General features: G+C 35.8%; 1 protein-coding gene across 2 annotated transcripts in view; it reads right to left on the minus strand.

Moving 5' to 3' along the window:
* Ankhd1 (ankyrin repeat and KH domain containing 1) overlaps positions 1 to 19,482 on the minus strand; it is a 109,729-nt gene that overhangs the window by 24,363 nt on the left and 65,884 nt on the right. For both annotated transcript variants that reach the window (XM_048442388.3, XM_048442386.3), the window contains exons 15-22: positions 16,530 to 17,288; positions 9,591 to 9,736; positions 9,346 to 9,457; positions 8,714 to 8,859; positions 6,932 to 7,074; positions 6,426 to 6,639; positions 3,278 to 3,453; positions 2,946 to 3,108 (exon numbers count right to left, since the gene is read on the minus strand). In XM_048442388.3, coding sequence (XP_048298345.1) covers positions 2,946 to 3,108; positions 3,278 to 3,453; positions 6,426 to 6,639; positions 6,932 to 7,074; positions 8,714 to 8,859; positions 9,346 to 9,457; positions 9,591 to 9,736; positions 16,530 to 17,288 — 1,859 coding nt within the window. The remainder of the gene's footprint in view (positions 1 to 2,945; positions 3,109 to 3,277; positions 3,454 to 6,425; positions 6,640 to 6,931; positions 7,075 to 8,713; positions 8,860 to 9,345; positions 9,458 to 9,590; positions 9,737 to 16,529; positions 17,289 to 19,482) is intronic.

Below are 19,482 nucleotides of genomic sequence, written 5' to 3' on the forward strand. Positions count from 1 at the left end.
AGGCCAACCTGGTTCGCAAGAGCTAGTTCCAGGACAGGCTCCAAAGTTACAGAGAAACCTTGTCTCAAAAAAAGGAAGGAAGGAAGGAAGGAAATTAAATGCAAACAGATACTAGATAATCTTCAAGGGTTAGGAAAACCACTTTTTACCTTTATAGGGTATGAAGCACATAGTATATGAGTTGATACAAAGTCATTAAGCTGTACAAGGTTTATGTTCTTTGCTCTAAACTAGGCTTTAATTTAAAAAGTTTGTTTTGTTTTTGTTTTTCAAGACAGGGTTAGTCTATGTAAGCCTTGGCTGTCCTGGAACTCTCTTTGTAGACCAAGTTGGCCTCCAATTCTTAGAGGTCTCCCTGTCTGTGCCTCCTCAGTGCTAGGATTAAATGCATGGGCCACCACTAAGCAAGACTGTTAAGTTAAAAAATATTAGAGGTGGAGAGATGGCTTAGTGTTTAAGAGTGTATACTGTTCTTCAGAGGACCCAAGTGTGGTTCCCAGTATCTAGGATCTAAAGCCTCTGGCCTCCACTTGCATGACCATGCCCATAGCCACACATAGATATATACAACACATACACACAATTTTAAATGAATTGGGGGGCTGGAGAAATGACTCGATGGAAAAGAGTACTTGCTACTTCGGCAGAAAATGGGGTTTGTTTTTCTCCATACACATGATGGTTTACAACCATCTGTTATTTTAGTTTTATTGGATACAATGTTCTCTTCTAGCCTTCGTGCATATCAAACACGCATATGATGAACATATATGCATACAGGCAAACATTCTACACATTAAGATAATTTTTTTGTTTAAAAAAAATTTTAAACTGGGTATGGTGGCACATGCCTCTAAGTTCAGACCTTATGAGGCAGAGGCTCTGTCAGTTCAATGGTCTACATTTTGAGTTCTGGGCTAGTCAGGATTATATAGTAAGACTTGTCTTCAAAAAAACATAAAACTAAAATAAATAAACAAACAAAATGAAACCTTAAAACTGGGAGTAAACAGTAGCAAAATGATAGTAAATGTTTCGTAGCCCTCATGGGCATGTTTGAAGATGCAATTACAAATTAAAAGGAAAATAAAGTTTCAATTATAAAACTTTTCTCAAATTAGGTATTAGAGAAACTAATAATAAATAATAAACTCTGAAAAGTCATTTAAAATGAGAAATAAAGGAGGAGTAGATTGGTGGTCTAGGTTAAGAGTAAGGAAGTAAATTTTCAAAAAAGGGAAATAAATGAGCAAAAGCCTAGTGCATTCTAGGTCACTGATAACAATACAGTACATAAAAAGAGAAGAGCAACATAAATAATTAGGACATAGAAGTTAACAAGAACAAAATTATGCAGGGCTGGGCTTCATACACCACATGCAGTACTTTATTATTTGTCATCAATTTTAAGATGTAGGCACTTAAAAAAAAGCAGAAAATGAGCATGCATATATATACACATATATGATATGAATTATACATTTTTCATAAAAGTTTATTCTTTTTCATTCAGAAAAAACCATCTGTATATATCTATTGCTTTCCTTAAATTTCATGGTGTGTGTATGCAAGCGTGCACATGTAGAGGCCAGAGCAGGATTCTGGGTGTTTAACTCTATTAATTTTTGCCTTATTGCCTTGAGAAAGGGTTTTTCACTAAATCAGAAGCTTGCCATTCTGGCTAGGTTGTTCCTGATCCAAACAATGGAGTTCCAGGAAAGTGTAGCCATGCCTGGCTTTTAATTTGGGTGTTAGGCATTCCAACTGAGGGCCTCTTCATGCAGAAGAATTCTTACCCACTGAGCCATCTCCCCAGCCCCAAATTTCATGCTTCAGTAGTATGACATAATAAAAGTAAGTCAAGACACTAAATGAATCAACAACAAAGCTGATTATAGTGAAATAGCAAATAATTCTTAGGTTTAGCTAAGAAAAGACAGCAACATTTTTGTTTGTTTGAGATAATAACTAATGTATCCCATGCTGGCCTTTAACTTACTTTTATAGCCAAGGCTGGACTGGAACTCTGAAGATCCAGAGATCATCTCCTAAATGCTGGGATTATAGGGTGTGCCACCACAACTGGCACTAGTACTATTCATTTGTTTTTGTTTTGATTTTAAAGATAGGATCTTGGTGCAGGAGAATTGTCTGTATTCCGTCAATCATATTTTAAATAAATGCTGATTGGCCAGGCAGGAAGTATAGGCGGGAAAACAAGACAGGAAGTAGAGGTGGAGCAAAGAGAACAGGAGTATTCTGGGAAGCAGGAAGCTCCCTCCACCAGTCCTGCCCAGACCACCGAAGAAGCAACATGTGAGCTGCCCAGCTAGAAAAGGTACTGAGCCATGTGGCTAACGTAGATAAGGATAATGGGGGTAATATATGTTATGAGAGCTAATAAGTAGCCAGAGCTAAGGGCCAATCAGTTTATAACCTAATGTAGACTTTGTGTAATTTTCTTTGGGACTTGCCAGCTGTGGGGTACCAGGCGGGACAGAAACCCCAACAAGCCGGCCCTCATGCTACAGGATCTCACTCTATAGCCCTGGCTGGCCTGGATCTCACGTAGAACAGGTTGGCCTTACATTCAGAGATCCTCCTTGTCTTTGGTTTCCTAAGTGGTGGGATTAAGGCAAGAAACACCATGTCTAGCAATAATTACTGACTTTGTTTGTTTGTGTTTTCAAAACAGGATTTCACTATGTAGTCCCGACTGTCCTGAACTCACTCTGTAGACCAAGCTGTCTCAAACTCACAGAGATCCACCCGCCTCTATCTTTTTAGTGCTAGGTTTAAAGGCATGCATCACCACTTCCTGGCAGCAGTGACTTTTATGTGCACATATACTTAATTCCCCAGCATCAGTTTATATTTTGCACAAGGTTTCAACTTATAATTGTTTTAAAATTATTAAATTGTCTTTTCTGTATATGTCATATTACCTTGCGAAATGCTGACATAAGTGGTGTGATTTTTCGGTTGTCTGCTGCATCCACATCAGCACCTGCTTGCACTAGCAATTGTACTACATCAAAATGACCACCATTGGATGCCAGCCAAAGGGGTGTATTTCCCTTCTTGTTACGGACATCAATATGGGCTCCCCTATAAACAAAAAATATCCACAGTCTGTTTACTATAAGAGGTTGATATTTTATGGTTTTCTTTACCATATAACAATGTTTTTAAAATGTTGCTAAGGTTACTTTTAAAAGTCCATAGAGAGTGGAAGGAATCACTGGAGTTCTACATATATCAATAGAAATTTACCCACCTGTTAATCAGGAGCTCACAAAATTTGTAGTGGCCTTTGTCAGCTGCTATTGTCAAAGCAGTGTCTCTTGAGGAAGGCACAGGAGGGGCATTGACATCTGCTCCTTTATCAAGGAGAACTCTTCCAACCTCTGCATATCCTCCAGAAGCTGCTTCCATCAAGGGAGTAAGACCAGTCTATTTAAACCAGTAAAGAATGCAATGGAATTATGCGATTTCTTTAAAAGACTAAACTAATTCATATTTAAGTACATTCTATTTCTGATTTTATTTCACAAAAAAACTAAATAATATTCTGTTTTCAACTGTATTAAATTAGCTTTCTGATAGCTTATGTAATCCCAGCTCTTGGGAGGTAGAATCAGAAGGATCAGGAGTTCAAGGTAATCCCTAGTGTTGACCACATGAAATCCTGTCTCAACCAAAATAAATAAATACTTGAATAAATAAATCTTACTAAATAGCAAATGAGAATTGTCAGAATTAATGAGGTATGCCAGAGTACACTCACTTATAATCTTATGCAAGAAGGAAAGCAAAGCCAGGCCTGAACTCAGCTCTTAGGATGCTGAGGCAGGAAGATTAAGTTTGAGGGTGTTAGAATTACAGGGTTGGCTTGCTCATTCTCTCACCCCTATCCCTTTGAAAGAGTCTTACTTATATAGACCAGCGCTCAAACATGAAGTCTTCCTGCCCCAGCTTCTATAATGTTGAAATTTTAAGACTATACCACCATGCCTGCCCTGAGTTTTTATCAGACAGTTTTCTTAAGCCAGGCATAGTGCCTGTAACTCCATGCACTTGGAAGGTAGAGTCAGAAGGTTGAGTTCAAATCTAGCCTAGGTTACTGTCTCAAAAACAAAACGCAACACAACAAAACAAAAACCCAAATCAAAATGGAAGAAAACAAACAAATAATAATCTCCAAACAGTATGCACCATTCGAGGGCTTTTAATAGGTGACTATATCACAATTAATACTTGAAATGGAAAAGAAAAAGGTCAGCTTTTGGATGTCACATGACCACTGAACCCATAAAGTCAACAGCAACAGTGGCTACCTGACTGAACCATCAACATTCCATCATGATGGCAGACGGGCTCATAAGGCTCCACCCCTCACTTAAGAGTTTATGGTTTCTGGAAGAGAGGGACTCCTACTCCTCAGTGACACAACCACTAGCAGATAATGAATCCTTGCTCAAGTAAATACCACCCATATTCATGAACACACACAGACACACACACATACACACACGTAATGTAGTGCTGGTAAGATGGCTCAGTATGTAAAGGTACAGGATATCAAGCCTGGCCACCTTAGTTTCATCCCAAGATCCACATGGTGGAAGGAGAAAACCAACTACATCAGGTTATCCTGACTTCTACATATTGACCTGGCAAGCACTTGTGTACACACAAAGACATAAACAACAAAAGTAATACAAAATGTTTAAAAAGAAAATAGGCGGGCTGGGGAGATGGCTCAGAGGTTAAAAACACTGATTGCTCTTCTATAGGTCCTGAGTTCAATTCCTAGCAACCACATGGTAGTTCATAACCATCAGTAATGAGATCTGGTGCCCTCTTCTGGCCTGCAGACATACATGCAGGAAGAACCCTGTATACATAATTAATAAGTCTTAAAAAAAATCAAAAAAATATTTAAAAAATGAAAGAAAAAAAAAGTAAGAAAGAAAACAGGAACCAGGCGGTGGTGGTGTACACTTTAATCCCAGCACGTGGGAGGCAAATGTTGGTGAATCTCTGTGAGGCCATCTTGGTCTTTAGAGCAAGTTCCAGGACAGCCAGAGCCACACAGAGAAACACTTGAAAACAAAAACAAAAACAAACAAACAAAAGAAAGAAATAGGAGAAGGACTTGTTGGGAAGAAAGAGTCCAGTAGAAGGGAGAAAAGGGTATTTGGAGAGGTAACATAATCAAGGCAAATGCTATATTACATAAAAGATTGAAAGAATTATCCCTCGATTTCTTTATCGAGGCGATCAGTGTAACAATCAACATTGGGCTTTTATTTGGGGAAGGGAATTGTTTGACTGCTGATGTAATCTCCTACAAATAAAAAAAAAAACCTCATCCTTTGCTTGTATTTTCTTTTAAAAAACATTTTTATTTAATTAAATTATTCTGTACATGTTTTGGAGGGGATGCTCGTGCCATGGCACACATGTAGAAGTCAGAGGACAGCTTTCGGAGAGTTAGGCCTTTCCTTTCACTATGTGAGTTCTAGGGATCATAGCTCATTAGGCTAATAGGTAAACATCCCTACTCATTAAGCAATCTCTCTAGCCCCAAAACTTTTTGTTTGAGACAGGGTTTCATGATATTGCAATATATTTTAAGAATATTAACTGAGGGAAAAAATGGCTCAGAAGTTAGGGGCACTGGCTCTCTTGCAAATGATCTGAATTCAGTTCCCAGAATCCATACATGACTCACAACCACTCGTTAACTACAGTTCCAGAAAATTGACAAGCTCTTCTATCCTCTGCCAATCACCAGGCATGTACATGGTAGACATACACCCATACCGACAAACATTCATACACATAAATTTTTAAAAAAATAAAAAGGCTGGGAGTGGTAGTGCATGCCTTAATACTAGCATTCAGGAGGCAAATGCAGGAAGTCAGCTTTCTTTGTAGAAGAAGATCAAGTAGAACAGCTACATAAAGAGACCCTATCTCAAAAACAAACAAACCAAAACCAAAACAAAACAAAAAAATTAACTGTTAGAAATGAGACAGATGAAATTTCTAGATTTTTCCAATCTTAAATGACATAGGTTTCAGTTGTCATCTCATTTAAAACCTTCTACCTAGCTATTTAAGTACCTAATATTTTAAGGTTAAAAAAATTCCAAGTACTGCTATCTAAATTCCAAATAATCATGAATCTCTCAGAATTTATCATATTAAAACAGATTTTAGGTTTTTTTTTTCCGTTTGTTTAGAGTTTTTACCAGTAGTAAGTATATGTCTTATTAAAGTGATTTTTAAAAATGTTAATAATGTATATTATCGGCACTGTTTAATTCCCTAAATCTGCAATGGAGTTGAGCTGAAATGCCATATGTGTTTCCATAAAACTGAAACTGAAAAAGTTGGCAAATTATAAAATTTCTTACCTTTGCCCTATGTTCAACATTGGCTTTGCGGTCCAAAAGCAAACTCACTACTTCTGCTCGGCCCTGGAAACAGGCCAGTGTGAGAGCTGTGTTCCGGTTGGTCTCTATTTGTGCATTAATATCTGAACCCATATCAAGCAGCAATTTCACTGCAGGAACATGTCCATTCATTGCAGCCAACATCAGAGGAGAAATACCTAGTTTACTCCCAGTCCTAAGGAAGAAATGTGCTCAGAAAATTAGTATGATACCTTGTGTTTTTAAAAATGCACGATAGATGAAAATGTCAGTAAAGAAAAATTCTTACATAGATGTACAGATCTGTCTAAATCAAGAATGACAAAAAATCTCATAATTTAAAACATAACTCTTAAGGGAAACTGCGAATGGGATGCAATTTATGAGAGAAAAATTTAAGAAAAAAACACAATTCCTACTTAAGATGCTTAAGTCTAAGGTTAAAAACTCAGCAATCGTGAATGATAAGATGAATGAACAAGTGATACCTTGAATTAATTTCTGCCCCAGCATTAAGCAAAATCTTAATAATATTCACGTATCCTCCAGATGCAGCCAGACTCAGTGGTGTATAATCAGACACATTCCTATGTTCTTTATTGGCTCCTCGGGCCAGCAGCAAATCTACTACCTACAAAGTAAAATATGGACAGATAAAACAAGTTTATACCTAGTGCTCAACTTATAATGACGGAAATACAAACAGGACCTGCAATTTTCTTGGCTAAATATTTGACATTTTAAATATATTTTATTAGGCCTTAAGTATTAAAATATCAGCACTAGATAAATGGACTCAATATCTTTTTTGAAGTGGTCATATTTGTTTTTGAGACAGGGTCTTGCTTATGCAGCTAAGGTTGACCTGAAACTTGCAGCAATTCTCCTGCCTCGGCCTCTGAAGTGCTAGGATTATAAATATGCACCACCGTGCCCAGGTGAATTTCATATCAAAAAGTTAAAAAAAAAAAAACGTGAGCCTGTGTGGTAGCTCATGCTTATAACCCAGTTCTGGAGGGTGACTCAGAAGGATTGCCTTAAATTCAAGGCTACTTAAAGCTATATAGGGGACTGAGACACCAACAAATTCAGAGTGTTGTGCTCTGTGCAGTTTCATATACCTGTAAATCCCATGCTTGTACGGTGAAAGCAGGAAGATAAAGAAAAGCTGGCCTTAACTATAATGAGTTGAATGCCAACCTGGACTACATGAGACCCTGTCCTAAAAACCCATGGCCAGGCAGGGAAAAGAAATTCAGAGTTTCAAAATCCCAGTTATAATGAAACAAGATCTTTACCACTTGTCAATTAATGAACAATGGATTTGCATTTTATACATGTTAGAATTGTACTTGGCTGAATGCCAATAGATGTAGAAATAAAGACAATTCATATCTGTCGTTATGAGTTAAAACATATTCCTTTAAAAACATAGGTGCAATTTCCATTATACTTAAATAAATGTATTTCAGTCCTCAGAAAATCTAAGGCAATGGTTCTCAACCTATGGGTCGTGACCCTTTTCAGAGATTTAGCAACCCTTACACAGGGGTCACATACCAAATATTCTGCATATCGTATCAGATACTTACATCACAATTCTTAACAGTAGCAAAATTAGTTACAAAGTAGCAACAAAAATTATTTTATGGTTGGGAGTCACCACAACATAAGAAACTGTATTAAATGGTCTCAGCATTAGGAAGGTTGGGAACCACTGGTCTACTGGTAAAACACATGTGTTTTACACATCATATGTGATGGGGAAATTATCAGCCAATCACATCCAGTTAGAGTGTGGCTACCTATAGCCCAGGTAGCAAAACTGGTAGGACACAGGAATGCACAGTGCTCACCGGACCGTTTTGGATTTCGGATCTCCCACTCTTGTAGTGTGAGTTTCCCCTTTTCAACTATTAAAATATAACTGTTGTTCTTGAGCTGGTCTGGTTATTTATCATACTGAACTAACTCACAACACATATGTGTTTCACATGTAGTTAAAATATTAATCATGGGGCTGGAGCAACAGCTCAGCAGTTAAGAAAACCTACTTCACTTGCAGAGGACCCAAATTCCCAGCACCCAAATAAGGTAGCTCATAACCATCTATAACTTCAGCTTTTGAATCTTAAATCTTTGGGCTTCATAGGTGTGCGCATGCGTACAAACACACACAAGTTTAAAAAAAATATTGAAAAAGTAATAAGCATATATACATGAAAAACTATAAGCAAAATATTTACAAAAGAAAACCAATGTTAACATACCTCCTGACGTCCACCAGAACATGCCAAAGAAAGTGGAGTATCCTTAGTTCGTTCAGCTTGTGCCTCTATATCGCCACCTTTATCCAAAAGGATTTCAACAACTCCAACATGCCCCGCTGTTGCCGCCAGGATCAATGGGGTAAAACCTAAATTAGAAAATAAAAACTTCTAACAAATCTGTGGTTTTTTATTTACTTTAATGCCACTGTTTTCAATTTCCTTTTATTTTAACTTAAAAGACTTCAGGTTAGATACTGATGAACAATTTAGCAATGAACTGCTCTAAACTCTAATTGTTAATGATAAAAACACCTGGCAAAAGGAAATGCTAAATCAATAAAAACTAGTAAAATCTATACTCACAAACCACCTCAGGATTAAAGACAAAGGCATCCACTATTTGTGGCACACAAGGCAAGAGCTCAGCCCTCCTACTCCATCACCTTCACTAGTAATTTATATTTTGGTTTTTAATTTTTAGAGAATTATTTGGTTCTATTGATGAATAAGCTTGAACACTGCCTATTTATCTTCTTAGTAAAAATATAAGAACTACTTATTCAAGCAAAAATTCTACAATTTCGTGTGCATGTGTAAATACTTAGATTTTATTTGTGAGTGATATTTCCTACCTTTTTTGTCTCTGTGTTCAATTTTAGCATCTCGTGCAATGAGAACAGATACAAGTTCTTCATGACCACCTGCACAGGCTAGTGTTAAAGCTGTGTCATGATTGCTTTCAGTCTAAAAAGGGAAAAAATATTTATTCATTTATTTTAGAGTTCTCAATAAAACTATTTTTCCCTTCAAAATAAATTAGAACATGTGAAATAAATATATAGAATTTTATACAGAAATTTATATAGAATCTACTCACATGCGCATCAATGTCAACTGAAGGATACACAGGGGGCATGGGTGGGGAAACCGTATTGCTTGGAGTCTGAGAACAGGATTCAGGTGTAGGACAGTCTGTGGTCTGAGAGGGATTGTTTGAACCAGCTGGCACTCTGGTACTCACAGCTGAAAAAAAATGTTTATATTGCTAAATCTCACTTAAATAAATAATACTGTTTGTACATACAAAAACATGTAAAACAGAAATGTTCATGTGAGTAACATACTACAGTGAAATCACAAGTTTTGGAGTCAAAAGAACATATATTGAATGACTTTCTGAATTCATGCAATTCATTTAACTTATCTGAGCCTCAACTTATATGTTCAATGAGGATAAGAGTAGTGCTTGCCTTGAAAGTTTCTAAAGTGTAACTAAACACAGGGCCAGTTGTTGGTGGATATATAATAAATGGTGGCATTTTACACTGCCAATAGGGAGCATATCATTTCTTAATTTAAATGTTTGTAGACAGGTATGGTGATCCATACTAGTAATCTTAGGACTCAGATGTCTGAGGTAAGAGGATCATAAGTTCAAGGCCAGAGTGGGATACCACTCAAAAAAACAAAGAATGCTTATCTTAGCTTGTAAAAGTTTGACAAAAATATTCTGTAAATAATGAAAAGGAGCAGGGCAGGGCAACAAGTTAGATCATTTTTCACATAAACAGCAGGGGATGTGTTTTCAAAAATTCAGTATTTACTTTTTTTTTGAGTCAAGGTCTCATTATATAGCCTTGGCTTTCCTGGAATTCTCTATGTAGACCAAGCTGGCTTTAAGCTCAAAAATGCCTGCCGGGATTAAAGGCAGACTACACAGAGAAACATTGTCTGGAGGGTTGGAAGGAGGTGTGCACCAGTTAGTTAAAATCAACTTCTAAAAGTCAAGCTATTTATAAAATGAATACTAGAAATTTATATTTAAGATCACAAAATTTGGAGTTTGAAGTTTTGAATGGTGATACACTCCAGTAATTCTAGTACTTGGAGGTGGAGGCAGGAAGGCCAGGAGTTCAAAGTCATCCCCAGCTACACAGCAAATCTGAGACCAGCCTGGATTTCATGAGATCTTGTCTCAGAAAAACAAAAACAAACCCAGAATGTGGTGTTTGAAAACAGAAAGTTGAAAATTATATCTTATGTCTCTTATATCTTTTGTTTCACGGAGGATGGAGTTCTGACTCATAAAGGGTTAAGTGGACATCTTAAAAAGACACTCGTAGTTTCTGAGATAATGTATTTAAAGCACTTACTCGTGCCTGGCACAAAGAAAGTACTCAATAAATGTAAAACAAGGCATTTTATAATACTTTCAGTACTATTATTCACTGTATTAGAAAATAAAAATATCACTGTTTAAGAAAGAAAAAAACTCAGAAAAAAACCCCCATATAACCAATAGTATAGAAACAAAATGAAGCTTTCACTATGGCAATACACTTATAACGGACTCAACTTAGTAACTGACTAGATCTTTTAACTTTCAAAGAGAGTCTCATGTACTCCAGGTTGGCCCTGAACTACTGATCCTCCTGCTCCACCTTCCAAGTGTTGGGATTACTGATACGTGCCAATCCTACTTTAATTTATTAGATTTAGCAAAATTTAAGATGCCTAGATCTGCTTCTATGTGAACCACCCCCTTTACTTCCCACTGATATATAAAACAATCTTGGCAATATAAATCCCAACAACTTTATTCACCGCAAAAGTAACTTTTAACTATTCGGCTATAAATAGGAATGATTATCATATCATAAACTTTTATTTCACCTAAAGAATATGTACAATGGACACAAAGCTTTAAAACTTTTTGTCATTCAATGAAAGAAGCTGATAATTTTGTTATATCTCAAAATAACCTGTTAAGTAAAAACACCCCCCCCCAGCATACTAGATTGATATGTAACACCTTACTGACAGATTTACAGTGGTGGGTCTTATAATTATTAACACATACCCTGGAAAAATTGTATTTCTATTCATTTATTCATGTCATCTCTTTTTTTTTAGTGGTTTTTGAAAAGCAAGGTATTTTAATTTTTTTTAAAAAAATATTTGACTAGCGTGGAAAGCTAGAATGTGATGTTATGAAAGATTCCTTTACAGAACTTACTTTAAAAACAAAAAAGACCACTTCCTGTGTATTTAAACAGTTTCTATTACCCAAAACATGGATTATGTTTTTAATACATTTTTATACTACATTATCCTAGGATATTTTTCTCTGTAATAATGACAATCAGAACCATTCCATGGAAAGTGTCTTTAATAGGATTAATTACAAATGAAAGTTATAAAGGTTGTATTATAAAAACATTATGCTTTAGAACCATGACATTTTCATAAGTTTTAAAACATTTTCCTATCTCTGAACAAACTGTCCTCTTAAAATGACAAAAGCAGACAACTACAACAAAAAAATCAGTATACAATTCAAATTAAAATTTTACACTGTTCAAAAGTAGGGCACTAGAAGAACCAAGTAAAATATTTTAACCTGACCTTTTTATGAAACCAAGCAAAATTTTGCATATGGTATGGAATAATAATAAATCTTAACATAAAAATTTTATTGCTACTGGTAGGACAATATATGTTTGTAAAATTGTATCTCTTAGTGTACATGGTGCTACCCACCTATAAATCCTAGCACTTGTGAGATAGAGGCTGGAGTTTAAGTATTAGGTGGTTAAGGCTAGCCTGGACTACATGAGACCCTATCCTCAAAAACAAATAGAAGTCCCAGGCCTAGTAGTATAAGTTTAACCCAGCTGCTCCAAGGGCCAAGCCATATGGATCACAAGTTCAAAGCCTGCTTGGCTATAGGGTGAATTTTAAGGGACACTGAGTGAGATCCTATTTTAAAATCAAAAAACAAACTGGGCTGAGGGCATAGAGAAACTTCCCTTATATTGGTGATGTCCTGATGCCCAGTACCTCAAAAAAAATAAAACAGCAGAACTTTTTATTGCTATCATTTGGTATATATCATAGTAATGATAAAACAGTTTTCATTGAAAAACCTAAGCAGGGTGGTGGTGACATACACCTTTAATCCCAGCACTCAAACAGGTGGAACTCAGAGATATACCTGCCTTGGCTTTTGAGGGCAAGGCTAGCCTAATCTACAGAGTTAGTTTCAGGACAGCCAGGAAAACACTGTCTTGAAAAAAACAAAGCAAAACAAAAGGTTAAAAATAAAATATTAACATTAGAGGTAATATCTTATAAATCTCCTCAAAATAAGAGGATTCCCGAATTCTTTTGTAGAAAGACTTATTTCTAATTATTGTATATATGTTATGTATGTGTTGTCACATGTATGTTCGGATACTCATAGCTAGAATTTTGATCCCCTGGAACAGAAGTGGTTGATCTTTGTGTGTGTGTGTGCGCATGTATGTGCGTGTAAGAGAAAGGATCACACTATGAAGCCCTGGCTGGCCTGAAACTCTTTATGTAGACAAGGGTGGCCTTAAATTCACAGAATCATCTGCCTCTCTGCCTCTGCCTCCTGAATGCAGGGATTAAAGACATGTGCCACCATGTCTAGCTCTACTGGTGATTGTGAGCCACCTGACATGGGAACTGAGAATAGAAGTTGGGTCCTCTGGAAAGGCAGTATAAGCTCTTAATCTCTGAGCCAATTCTTCAGGCCTAAAGTTTTGTTTTTAAACTTAATAATGATCACTGCAAGGTTATCCAAGTACCAACAGCAATACTGTATTAGACACAAAGCTATATTAAAACTCACATACACATTAAATCTTAATATAGAAATAAGAGCAACTGATATTTAATAGGATTTACAAGTATAAGAAATAATAGAATTTTTAAGATAAATGTAAAACTTTTATTCCAATCACATGCATATACATGACATTAACACTAAGGCTCTTTGTTTTGTTTCTGTTTTTAAATGAAAGACAGGGTCTCATTATGTAGCTCTAGGTGGCCTGGAACTCAGGGATCTGCATGCCTCTGCCTCATGAGTCTCCAAATTCAAGGCCTGTACCACCATGCCCGGTTTCAACTAGTGTTCTTAAATACGGCTGAACTGAGTGAATTTCGGCACTATGTACTTACTAGCAGTTTCCCATATTACTCCTTTTTGCAGAGCAGATGGATGTAGATTTATTAAAGAAAGGCAAGAAAAAGAACTCCTGAGTCTGGAAAACGTACAAGGGGGAGACTGTACTTCTATTCTCTAAGCTTCAGTTTCCAAGGGAAGAGGTAGGAGAATCTATTTTACAGGAGGATTTAAAACAGCTTGTGAAGGTGCAAATGAAGTAACTACAACAAAGCTTGGCACATGGTAAATGCTCCATAGATGTAAATAAATTGATATTTTTAAACCAATATTTTTTATATATTAATGAAATTTTTATTAAATGCTTTCTAGAATCGTTCAACAAGCAAAACTATTTTGAATTTCTTTAAATTGCTCTAAATTTCTAGACTTAACTTTTTGTTTTGTTTTGGTTTTAATCTAAGCATATTTTCCTTCCTTTCCTTTTTGTTTATCTGAGACAGGACTTGAATAGCCTGGACTGGCCTTGAACTTGACATGTAGTGAGAATGGCTCTGAACTCCTGATCCTTCTGTTCCTGCTTCCCAGGTGTTAGGATTACAGGTGTCAACAAACCCTGCCCAAGAAGGGACTTAAAAAAAAAAAAAAATCAAGAAAATAGAAAAATGGCTATTAAAGCTAATGAAAACTGACAAAATACAAACATAAAATTAGAAATAACAGATCTAATAACTGATTCCATGAACATATCATGTACAATTTCATTATTAATTTGATATACATTTTAACTTTTGAGATCACTTGCTATTATGGTAACTGCTAAAAACCTAAGGCTTTCAGAAGATTTGAGGTACCATGTTCCTAATTAAAATTAGATATTCTGTTTAGAATTGTAGAGAGTATGACATATCAGTTACAGGCTGAGTAAGTGAATAAGTTATATTAGTTATGTATATAAACAATTTACTAATTTTCATGAAAATATTTAGGTAGAACAGCAATAATAGAAAACATTCTTAAAGAAGAAAATTAATATTTCCTTTAGAGGGATAGATATATAGTCTTCAAAGTGAAGCTTTAAAGATATATCAGTCTCTCTTTCACTAATGAAAATAAATTTAAATAGAATTAATTCTGTCTATGGCTTGCTCTATAATCCTACTGATATGCTCAAATGTTTTACAACTATAGAGTTAGCTATTAAGCCAGTCTAATTTTTGTCACTATTAATTAAGAAAATTAGACTTGGGAAAAATAGTTTTAAGTGAGACATCATCATCTCAAACAGAGAATACAATTAACGCCATGCATTTCAAAACATATAAACTTCATAAATGGAACTTTTTATTTATCAATTTAAAACTTATTTACAATCTGATAAGTAGTTAATGTCTAATACATATTAAGTTTTATTATGTCAATATATAACACTAAAAGATGTTTTCTGAAGTAATTTTTTAAAGTCTCATGTGAACTCTATAAAAGGTCATTTCTATTTAAGAACACTTTAGTGAAATAAAAATTTTTAAGAAACATCTGTAATAATTAGCATAAAGTTAACTACAAGTTTCCTTTTGAGCTGTTTTGGCTAAAGTAAATTTAACATAAGAAGCTCTACAAGCCAAAAATATAAAAATTCAAATTAAAGAATAAAGATCCTAACTCCTTAAAATATTTCCTAGTATTTGAATTTTAAGAACACTAGACATTTCTCCTCTGCACAATACTATCTATTATTACATGGCAGATGAACTCAAAGGCAACATACCTATAACCAACTGAAGTAACACATATACCCAATAAAAATTCCTGATTTACTCTTATTCCACATTTTTAAAGATTCAGTAAAGATTAGAAAGACTAAAGGCTCACAAAAGAAGAAAGGAAACTGGGATAGTATAATTGGGGTAGGAAGGGGAGGAGAATATGACAAGAGGAAACAGACAACATAAGGAAAAAAATGTTGCAATCAAGAGACAGAGGACTGGCCTGCCTTTGAATATCACTCCAGCTACATCTTAGTTCTTGGTCTTCATCCACTGTCAACAGCCATTCTGGCTGCAATTCTGAACTGGGCTCTCATGGAGGTGATACATTCACCAGCCATCTTTAGGAAGGTAAATGATTAATTGCACTGTTTTCCCACTGCTGCAAGGACAATGAAAGGGAAAGTAAACTTGTGCACCTCATTTCATATCTAGTTGTAATTTTCCACACAACAATAAACAGAAACATACACTTTAAGATTATTAGTCCTTTTTCTTTCAGTGTGTATGTGCATGAATGTGCATGTATGCAAGCACACTATTAAGCGTTCTGTATGCTTGTTCATCAAGAGTTTACACAAAAATTCCAATCTCAAAAACAAGTACAACTGTTTAAATGTACTTTAATCTTCTGATCACAAACTCTATACCATGGAGTGTACAGCTGTTCCCATTTAATTAGAGATAATTAAATTGGTCTAATAACAAAAAGCAGTGTCACTTAAAATTCTGATGTCCAACCATGAAATTCACAGGCAAGAAAATTAAAAAGGCAGCCTTACCTGTGTGCTTCTAAATTGTACAAAAGATTCTACTGAGTACTCCTATGTAGGAAATAACGAACTGTCTTTGATAGCAAATTTCTAAAGGATTATGGGAGCCTTATTTATCTTTGAAGTGTGCTTGTTTTAAAAAGAAAAGGGGAAAAACTCCCTTAATATGTTAGTGCTACTGGGCTTAATTAAATTTGCTTTCATAATTCCTAAGGAATCCAGTAATTTTACAAAGACAGTTTTAAAATAGAGAAATACAAAGTTTGTGTTTTTGAAGGGGCATTTAAAGAAGTTGAGCACACAGATAAAAGAGAAAAGTATTTTAGATATATTTCTTAACCCACCTGCTATCAGGTCATCAAGAGTGTCGGTAAGCGTCTGGGCTGGAGTTGCAACCATGAGTCCATCTGGCTCTTGTACTAACAGCCCCTGCTCATGTCCAGCAACAGCAATCTGAGGCTGTCCTATGATCTGCTGGTTACCTGATACTTTCTGAAGCACAAGAGAATTTGTCCCATTAGAACCTAAGTCACTGGAAAAGTTACACTGTGGAGATGATAGAGGCTGGACTGGGACAAAATCAATTTGTTCTGCTGATGGTGGAGATTGTTGCTCATCACCAATACCATGATCTTTAAATATGATTGTATCAACCTGGGGTGATTCTGAAGAGTGATCCTCTGGGAGACTGCCATCTTCATCCCCTGCCAAGGAGACTCCTCTATGAGAGCACTGCTGGTGTGGAGACCCTGTGTCTCTCTGACCTTTGGTTTCCAAGTATTCTTTGGTAAACTGCTGCTGTGTTTTCATCTGCAACTGCCTTTCCACTTTCTGCAGTTCTTTCAGTATTTTCTTCTTCTTCTGGACTTGTTCTTCTCTGTTCTTTTTAAGTTCTTCTATCTTATCCTTGTTTAGAGGCTCACCTTGAATTAACTCCAATGACTTTAGCTGTGCTTTTTCAATAGCACTAATTCTTTGTCCCAGTTCATTCAGCTTGCCTTCAGTTTCCTCTACTATGCACTCCAAAGGCTGGTATGGGTGAAAAGGTGGCAGCAGGTCCTGATCTGCTACCTGCAGGGAACTGGACTTCTGCTTGGATGCACCTAAGCACATGAAAAATGTTTGAAAAAGTGCCATGCTAAAAAAAGAAAAAAAAAAAAGAAAGAAAAGAGAAAAAAGAGAAAGAAAAAAGAAAACAAAACAAAAAAACAACCAAAAACCAGAGTCCCAAAAATAAAAACACACACAAAAAAAACATTCCTCCCCTCTCCCAGACTTCCTTCCCCAAACCATTATAACTAATGCTATAGAATGATTCAAAAGTCACACTAGGGAGGCAGATTAAACCTCAACTATCTCATCTGTTTTCACACAGCATAAACTGGAATGTTATCAACTCAAAATTGAATTTTAAAAAAATATACTTTTTTTTTTTTTTTTTTTTGGATTTTTCGAGACAGGGTTTCTCTGTTGTTTTTGGTGTCTGTCCTGGAACTAGCTCTTGTAGACCAGGCTGGCCTCGAACTCACAAGGATTCGCCTGCCTCTGCCTCCCGAAAAATATACTTTTAAATGTAGGATGATTTTAGAAAGTATGATGGGACACAGAGAAAAGGAGGGGGGAAAAAAACCTCAGAATTTTGCTGATCAGGTTGGGCTTTTTAAATCTAGTTGAGCATATTAGCACACACCTTTAATCCCAGAACTCAGAGGCAGAGGCAGGCAGAGGGATTCTCACGAGTTCCAGGGCAACCTGGTCTACATAAATTCTAGGTCATCCAAAGCTACACAGTGAGTATCTTGACTTAAAGTAAACAAGAACAAAAACAAACAAACAAAAACCCAACAAAAGAAAAAATATCAAATATAAACCAGAATCAAAATGGCATTCAGAATAGTATTAATGCTAGTTTAATTGCTCTTTCAGAACAATTACTCTAGGAATAATTATACAAGTAAATTTATTCCAAGAGAACAAAATAGGGCAAATATTTTAAGTTGGCAAAATAGTTCCATTCCTACATTAAAATACAATGTGAAATCAGTTTCTCAAGATATTATCTCTTTAGATAGGCATGGTAACCCATATGCCAATAAAGTCAACACTCAGAGGACAGGGTAGAAGAATCTAGTATTAAGGGTTATACTCAATTCATAGCTGAATTTGAGGCTAGCCTGAGCTACCTAGAACATGGTTCTCAATAAACCAAATATGAGTCATTATAAAATTCTCCAATAAAAAGTCTAACATTGCTCTACCTAAACACTGTGTTAAACTTATACCACAAAGGGTCTAATTTTAAATAAACCATTTAAATAATATCCATCTAAGAGAGAAACAATGAATGTTACGAATAGGGAGAAAAATCAGATATTACATATAGGAATACTCATATTGATAACATATTTTTTAAAAAGAAAACATTATTTAAGGTTATTTATATTTGTTCCTCCTTTATAACAAGTCTGCTGAAAAGTAATTATTAATAGCCTTAAAGGGAATAAATAAAAATTTTGAGGTGCTCCTTGATTTGTTTGAGAAAATTCAGGGATGAATTTATTCAAGAAGAACTAGGACTACTTGGGGCGAGGGGACAAATAACTGATGCATCTACCAAAACAGATGAACTTCAAAAACACTGAATTTTCACTTCAAACAGGTAACAGATCTTTTGGGGGCAGTTAAAGCTAAGTGGGAACTGTGTGGAGTAGTGAATGCCTGAATCCCAAAAAATGGGAGACTGAGGCAAGAGATCAGAACTTTGAGACCAGCATGTGCTACACAGTAAGACTGACTGTCTAGCCAGATGGTAGTGGTGCACGTCTTTAATCCTAGTACTCAGGAGGTAGAAGCAGGTGGATGTCTGTTTGAGGAAAGCCTAGTCTACAAGAACTAGTTCCAGGACAGGCTCCAAAGCTACAAAGAAACCCTGACTGTTTCAATATCAAGAGTAACAATAATGAGGACCCCTCAAAACTTGATGGAGATGATTGTCACAGAACTTGGCCAATTTACCAAAACATACTGCATTGCATATTTTAATGAGTGAACTTGATAGTTAAAAATAAAACAATTTTTAATTTTTTAAAAAATTTATTTACTTAATTTATGTGTATGGATGCTTTGCCTGCAAGTATGTCTGTGCATGCCTAGAACCCACAGAGGCCAAAAGAGGAGGGTCAGATCCATCAGGACTGCAGTTATCGGAGCTTGTAAGTAGCCATATGGGTATTGGATATCAAGCCCAGTCCTCTGCAAGAGCAATACTGCTTTATACCACAGAGCCATCTCCCCAGT

This window comes from Myodes glareolus, chromosome 13, assembly GCF_982192425.1.
Source record: "Myodes glareolus chromosome 13, mMyoGla1.1, whole genome shotgun sequence".
Classification (NCBI taxonomy): Eukaryota; Metazoa; Chordata; class Mammalia; order Rodentia; family Cricetidae; genus Myodes; species Myodes glareolus.